This window comes from Octopus sinensis, linkage group LG3, assembly GCF_006345805.1.
Source record: "Octopus sinensis linkage group LG3, ASM634580v1, whole genome shotgun sequence".
NCBI lineage: Eukaryota > Metazoa > Mollusca > Cephalopoda > Octopoda > Octopodidae > Octopus > Octopus sinensis.
This window is the reverse complement of record NC_042999.1, coordinates 35951951-35960447: the sequence shown is the minus strand read 5'-3', so window position 1 is coordinate 35960447 and position 8497 is coordinate 35951951. Positions and strand designations below refer to the sequence as shown.

General features: G+C 33.0%; 1 protein-coding gene across 1 annotated transcript; it reads left to right on the top strand.

The window, feature by feature from the left end:
- The first annotated feature begins 433 nt into the window (after window positions 1–433).
- LOC115209922 (homeobox protein GBX-2-like) lies at window positions 434–2893 on the top strand. The gene has a single exon (XM_036500926.1). It carries the CDS (start codon window positions 498–500, stop codon window positions 915–917), a length of 420 nt encoding a protein of 139 aa, XP_036356819.1. The 5' UTR covers window positions 434–497; the 3' UTR covers window positions 918–2893.
- Window positions 2894–8497: the final 5604 nt, after the last annotated feature.

The window sequence follows — 8497 nt, the reverse complement described above, 5'->3', positions numbered from 1 at the left end:
GCTAATAAAGAAACATATCTATCTATCTATCTATCTATCTATCTATCTATCTATCTATCTATATATATATATATATATGTGTGTGTGTGTGTGTGTGTGTGTGTATGTATATATATATATATATATATCTTCCTCTCTGTATATAATATACACCTACTCAATCACACACACACACAATTATAAGATGTCTGCGAATTTTAAAACCAGTGAACATTAACTTAACAAGGAACTGACTACAAATGTAGTCAGAATTTTTTTAATAACTATGTTGGCAGTGTCTTCCAAGTATATAATAAGGATATACACTCTAATCAATTATAAGTATATAATAGATGAGCGTGTATATTCATATGTATGTTAGATAAATATTAAAAAAAACTTTATTCCATTTGTTACGGTTTTGATATTTTGTGTTTCTTGTTGTTATTGCAGATAATGGCTGTATTAGATTGACGTCCAGCGATGGCGGAGCAGATAGCGATGTCAGTGATACAGGTATGTCATCACGGCAGTCGTTGTCACCGGACTCTGATACTAAAATAGGTGGCAAAACATCAGAAGATTACATGAATGGTGGCGGTGCAGGTTCGAACAAAACCCGACGACGGCGCACAGCATTTACGAGTGAGCAATTACTTGAACTCGAAAAAGAATTTCACAGTAAGAAATATTTGTCCCTAACAGAACGTTCACAGATTGCACATAATTTGAAGCTCAGTGAAGTCCAGGTGAAAATTTGGTTTCAAAACCGACGGGCCAAATGGAAAAGAGTAAAAGCTGGTATTATACACGGACGCCATGGTGGTGATCCGAACAGCAAACCTAAGATTATTGTCCCTATACCCGTCCATGTTAACAGGATGGCCATCCGGACACAACATCAGCAACTGGAGAAGTCAGCGATTCGACCGTTGTAGTGAGGTGGGATTTTCCTTCCCTCGGGGTGTAACTTTTCATCAACTCATCCATTGCAACTTTCATCCTCTCTACTACCATCAACACAACTGCGTCAACGAACACCACCACCACCACAACTACCAGCACCACTACGACCACTAATACCACCATCATCATAGCTATCATTAGCCTCAGCATCAGTTTTAACAACAACAACAACAATTACACAACTCCTACCACCAACGCCATCATCTGTACCACCATCATTACAACCATCACCGTAAATAACAACAATACCAGCAACATACCACGAATCTAACCACTCTCACCACCATCGTCATCGTTCTCATCAGCATCAACACCATTGTCAACAACAACAGCAGCAACAACAACAACAATAGTATCCTCGGTATAACCTAAATCAGCAGCATCATAACAATGTCATAAACTGCCACATTCAAGCCACTATGTGATCGAACCATCAACTAGAAATAGCAGCCAAATTACCGTCTGACTTAAAAAAACCACTGACTTAAAAAGCCGAAGAACACGCATTGAAAAATTAGTTTTCGATACACTGCGTCTGAAAGAAAACTTTTGATCATATGTCGGCTCAATCAAGACAAACCAGGTACTAAATAACAACAACAGCAACTACTACTACTACTACTACTACTACTACTACTACTACTAGAGAAGACAAAGAGCTACAGCGACAATAACAGTATCTACAAGAGCATGAACAGCGATAACGCAATACCGACGAAGAAATTCTCAGGTTGTATGATCTGCTAGATATAGCAGTCAAATTTCTGTCAAATCTCACCTTAAAAATTGGAAGGATACATTAAACAATGTAGTTGTACATGACTATTACGTCACAAAACGATATTTGATGGTCATCGCCGAACGTCTTTGATTATAGGCCAAGTGGATCAGGTCTGACCAAGGGCTAATTAGCCAAAACAAAAACAAAAACAACACTAAAATCTTGACTATAACGGCTATAAATATTTTAGGACTATTCTTAGTGAACATGTTTCGATTCCCAGTTGTGGGGATTTCACTTCACTTACTACTTCAGTAATATGATAAGACACCCCTTCAATATAATATTGATCTCACACTTTAAGATGTGTTGGCCCTGGTTTTTTTAGAATTCTCAAATACAGCTAGAAAAGCGAAAGGATACCGGGAGCTTACCTCAGTGTTATGGTATGCACCATAAAACTAATAAGTTTACAGCAAACAGCTGTGCATACAAAAATTTGCCGATACATACGCAAGACATTTATACAGTTGCATAGACGAGGAAACATACGATTGTGCATTCTATCTTTAAGAACGGTTTTTGCAGACCTGGATTCAGTGGATATATGTACTCCTGCGTTGCACACAAATATTTTCTTTACCTTTGTGAACTTGTTGTTACTTTAACAGCGGCAAATCCCTCGACCATATCCACTTTGTTAAGAACACGTTAACTAAGTCATCTGCCTCTATTTCCAATCATCTCGGACATTTCTGGACAAGAACGCTTTCTTTTAGACTGTTCCTTCACAGAGCTCTCCTCGACACACATTCAGTTAACCGAAAAGTTGTCTCAAGTGTTCTGTAATATCTTTCACACTTTTTACTATTTATCAGTGATCTGTTCATTCTTACCTCTAAACTATGTACAATGCTATGCACATGACGATGGCATGTTTCTCGGTAGCCATTTGCGTATCCACGTTATTTACGTGCAACTTAGACGTTTGACAGATAACTCGAAGACATTCTGCAATGGAGGTATAACAACAAGAATACTCTCATTCAAAAAATAATCTAAAATACATTCACTGTACATGAAAATATTTCCAATATTACGTCTCTAATCACCAAGTGCAAAACTAAGTATCACTCCTCACATTTTCATGGCGAACATATATCTATCTATTATACAGACAAGACTGTTGCTCAAAGGTTAGTCTTTCTCTTCTTCAGAGCTACAAAAAAACAAAACAAAACAAAAATGTATTTCAGTTCTGAGTAATGATGACTGTCAAGAAATACCATGTGTGGTCCATATCTGAGTATTGTTTACATATCAGAGAGAACATTTGCTGTATTCAAAGATATCAATTATAGACAACATTTTACATCCCCATCACAGGAAAAACTTCACTCACCACCAACACTGTACCACCACTCGCCCCCGACCAGCATGTATATATTCTCTATATCCCTTCTATCCTTTATACAACAGTTCTTGCTTCTCCGATTAACAATTACGTTTGCCATTCACACACAAGACCACTCGATGCTTTTTCTCCTCTAGTCGTACCTACTGTGTCTCCCTATGTACTCAAACTTGTACTAAATACTTCACTAAATTCCACATTCCTCGTTCATTACACGTCCAAATTTTCTCATTTTTTTCCCCATTCAAACCTGAGCTTGTAAAATTTCACGTTTAACAAAAAACCGCATCGACCTCACTCGTCCGGGAGGGCTTGACTCGCAAAAAACTTTTGACATTGCTTAACCTCCTTGGGCCCTAAAACAAAAACATATCAATATTTCTATATTAACTAAACACAACAGAAGCGTGAATCCTCACAGACATGCATGAAAATATACAGGAAGAACGTTAGTATATGCACACATACACAGATACACACATATTCTAAGCAAGAGGAAATAAAACGAAATTTTGCGAAAAATTTCTTCAACAGTTCTCTCAAAACTATTACCTTCCAACGAAGCACCCACACCATTCACCAACTATTTTACCGATGAACCAGAGAAATCAATTATTTAAAAAGTATATATGAACGATTTAAATTCATAAAATAAACGAAATAGCTGAAGAGATAAACACTCGAGTGAAAACTGTACAGGTAGATGCTTTATTATATTGGTTTAACTAGATCCCAACAAGAATCGAAACTGCACCTCTGTAACATGGAATCATCTACTCGCGTATTACCGCATGCATTCAGGGAATCGAAACAGCTTCTTGGATACGGTTGACTGCATATTCTACGCACACTCGTGCACAAACATGCACACATATACATTCACACATACACAAACAGATTTCACACATAGATCTCAACATATATTCATACACACCATAATCGTTTACTGACTAGTTTCACACGATCTAATTATACCTCGTGACTTCTATTTTAAAATGTTTGTAAATAATTATAATTACTTTTTTTGTTTTGTTTAATTTTTTTTTTCTTTATTATTTATTTTCCCTAACTTCATATTAAACTATTACAACATTATCTTCCATTTTGCATTTGTTATCTTTTCACTTTTTGATATGCGATATTGCTGCTATTGTTGTATTTGTTGTTATTCTTGTTTAATCTCAGATCATTTGTAATCCAGGAGAACTATAATTAACTCTTTTCCTGTCCTGCATATCACATATGATAACGCGAGATATATTTCCTTGGCGTCTATGCATCATATATGATACACATACACATCTGAAACCTTTTTATTACTCAGAACCTACGAAACAAGGTATAAACAGTCGTCTGAAAAGGAGCATGAACGTTTACGACAAACTAATAAAAATGCTATGGACTGGGAAAGGGTTAAAAGTGTTTTGGCTGTAATCAACTCCTGTTTCGGTTTGATGATATACGCGTGTTTAGAATCGCATTATTCAACGCATCCTTCCTATTCCTTTACAAATCACGGGTCATCTGGAACAGCGTTGCCTAGGGCTAAATAACAACAACGGTATGTAATTACAGGGAATAAATATCAACAATATGGAATATTTTAAAGATACAGTTTCATTTATATATATATATATATATATATATATATATATATAATATGTGTGTGTGTGTGTGTGTGTGTGGTGTGTGTGTGTGTGTGTGTGTGTGTGTGCGTGTGTGTGTACATACATACACACATACATATATATATATATTGCATATATATATGCACATATATAAAGATATATATATATACATATATAAAGGTATATAAATATATATATATATTATATATATATATATAATATATATATAATATACATATACATACATACATACATAACATACATACATACATACATACATACATACATACTACATACATACATACATACACACATATATATAAAACAATCCTTTGACAACTAAATTTTTCAATGCTGGGAATACAACTGTTCCCGCCTCACTAACCCGCCTCACTAATTTGTTTTATTGTTTAATATTTCATTTCTTCTAGATCCATAATAGCTATAATTGATATTTCCTTTTGAGCCTCGGATTCTGTAGATTGAGCATAAATCTCTGTGGAATAGACTATATTTTTAAAAAATGGGTTTCAGGGTAGTGTTTTAGATATTTTACCTATATTTTCGAACCTTGTTTATTTACTACTATTTTAGATTATTATTGTTATTATTATTATTATTATTATTATTATTATTATTATTATTATTATTATTATTTCATATGTATTTCAATGATATCGTTTGTTTGCACGAATACAATATAAATTTACGGAAGGATTTATATTTCAATTTCATTTGAGTATGTAATTATTTTTTTTATAATATTTTTAGTTTGTTTTTATTTTTATTATTATTGTTGTTGTTGTTGTTCTTGTTATTATTTTATGTATTTTTTTTCAATGTAAAAGCAGGAATCTATGTTAAATTCATGCAAACCAAATCAGTCGAACGTAACAACATGCGATTTAATGTCTATCGAATAATTTATCTATCTATCGATCGATCGGTCGTGAGAGCTGTCAATGAAAATGCATAAAATGTGTATGCTTGTATATCACAAGTATTACATATATCATATATACGTAGTAGATATTACACATCATATGAACCGTATTTATATATATATATATAGATATATATATAATATATATATATATATATATAATATATATATATATATATATATACAGGTGTGGCTGTGTAGTAAGAAGATTCATCTCCAACTAAATGATTCCGAGTTCTGACTCTCTGCGTGACACTTTCGGCAAGTGTTTTGTACTATAGCGTTGGACCAACCAAAGTGGAATAGGTCGACAAAAACTGAAATAAGCCAATCATAAATATATATATATATTTATAAATAAGGGCAAACGAAAAAATTTCTAATGCCAAATATGCCGAAAATTGGACATATTGTCCATTTACCATATAATTTTTTTCCAGTACGCACGCTACTCGAAAAAAGGTCGACAGAAATCTCTAAAAATCTCTAAAAATCTCTAAAACCCCGATTTAAGGGTTAGTTCAATACGAACCCTCCCTTCGTCAGTGATATATGTGGCAAAGAAGTAAATGAGATACTTACTCATACCCATGGGTATGCGCTCTGGTGACTGATACAAGATTCATATATATATATATATATATATATATATTATATATATATATCTTTATATATATAAAACTGAGAATGTGTGTGTGTCTGTCTGTCTGTCTGTGTGTTTCCCTAAAACTTGAGAACTACCCAACCTATTTCATTCAAATTTTACACATGCATTACTTAGGGTCCGGCAAAAACAATTTTGAACTTTTTACCTAGGGTGAGCCCACAGCAATATCATATCTTCTCCACTACGATTCCCTAAAACTTGAGAACAACACAACCAATTCCATTCAGATTTTACACATGCCTTACTTAGGGGCCATGTAGTTTCACGGGCAAAAAAAAATGTTCAACTTCTTGCCTAGAGCGAGCCCATAGCAATATCATATCTTCTCCACTATTTCAGTATTACGTGTTAAAAGTGAAACAAGAACGTTTTTCTATTTTATGTCAGATACTTTCACTTTAACAATAAAAATAATAATAACAATTGAATTATATGTAGTAAGTAATAATTAAAATCAAACTAAAGTATAATATAATCGTAACATAACAAAAGTAAAAATAGCAATTGGTATAAAATTGCATCAATGACTTGAACTTGAATAAGTGGTTTCACATGAATTGAAATAAATTTAAAATAAAATTAGCGTGCAGAAATGGAATAGTCCAGATGGATAATAAAAAATTAATTTAAAGAAAAGACTATTGTCTATAAAGAACACAATGTGGAGAAAAAAGAAGATTTGAACACATGGAGGAAAGCAACTTCGAAAAGTGTCTTGGTGCGACTATGAAAGGTATCTAATCAGAGGCGGTAAGTTCGTCACAATAGAAGCAAGGTTCGAGTCAACGGAGTGTGCAATGGAGTACTCGACTCGAACTTGCAAAGTGGAAATATTTTATTTTTACCTTTATATCTGGGACGTAGGACGCCCCGGAAAAAAATTTAAAATGCCCCCCCTCTCCCAGAAGTAGAGGTAGGCTGGATTGTAGCCACATTTCTATACAAGAGGGAGGACAAGATGCAATTGATCGAAATTACAAGAGACGGGCTAACAATTCCAGTCTGTTATATATTTTGAGTATTGTTATCACTAGCGATATCAAGATATAACTTTGTATTTTATGTGTAGATGTATATATATAGATGTACATGTAATATGTACACATATATATACGCATATATACATGCACTAGCACTATGACCCGGCAACGACGGGTCTTTAATGCTAGTATATATATATATATATAGTTAATCCAAACAAGAAAAACAAAAAAGACAACAACGCAAAAAGTGGAACAATTATATATATATATATATATATATATATATATATATATATATATATATCATATATATACATATACATAAACATAAACATATACATATGCAAATACGTATACATATACATATATGACGGGCTTTTGCAAAGTTTGTAGCAAGCAGATTTTACTCATCCGGTATTGGTTTCATCCAGAATCTATAACAGATTTGACAATGTAGTGCGCATTGCTCACTCTTGCCTGCACCACATACATACATATACATATATATGAATATATGAATAAATAAATAAATAAATAGATAAATATATATATATAGTACGTTTATATATTTGTGTGACGAAAGAACTCTGGCCGAAATACGATTAAGATTAATGTAAAAAATAAATAACACTAAAATAACACTGAAGCAAAATAACACCAAATATATAGTGCGTGTGTTTTTATTGGCTAAACTGGCAAAATGACCATTCCGAAATATATATATATATATATATATAAATTATATATATATATATTATATATATATATATATATATATATATATATATATATATATAATTATTGGTGAATTGAAGAAATGGAGCTGAACGCAGATTGAACAGAAATCGTTTTATTTCATTCTACACGTGTTTCGAAAGGCACAATTTACCAAAATCCGATTGAATAATGGGACCATATTGGGTCTTTCTCTTCAGGAAGAAATAGGAAATCCGTTGGAAAAAACAAAAACAGAACAGAGGCGGAGCAAAACAAATCGAACTAGGCTCCTAAGAGCCCATGGCGAAACTGTTTATATGTATATATATATATATATATGTATTTATATATGTATATATATGAATATATGAATATATATATATGTATATATATATGAATATATATGTATGTGTGTGTGCGCGTATATGTGTGTGTGTGTGTGCGCGCGCGTGCGTGCGTGTGTGTGTGTGTGTGTGTGT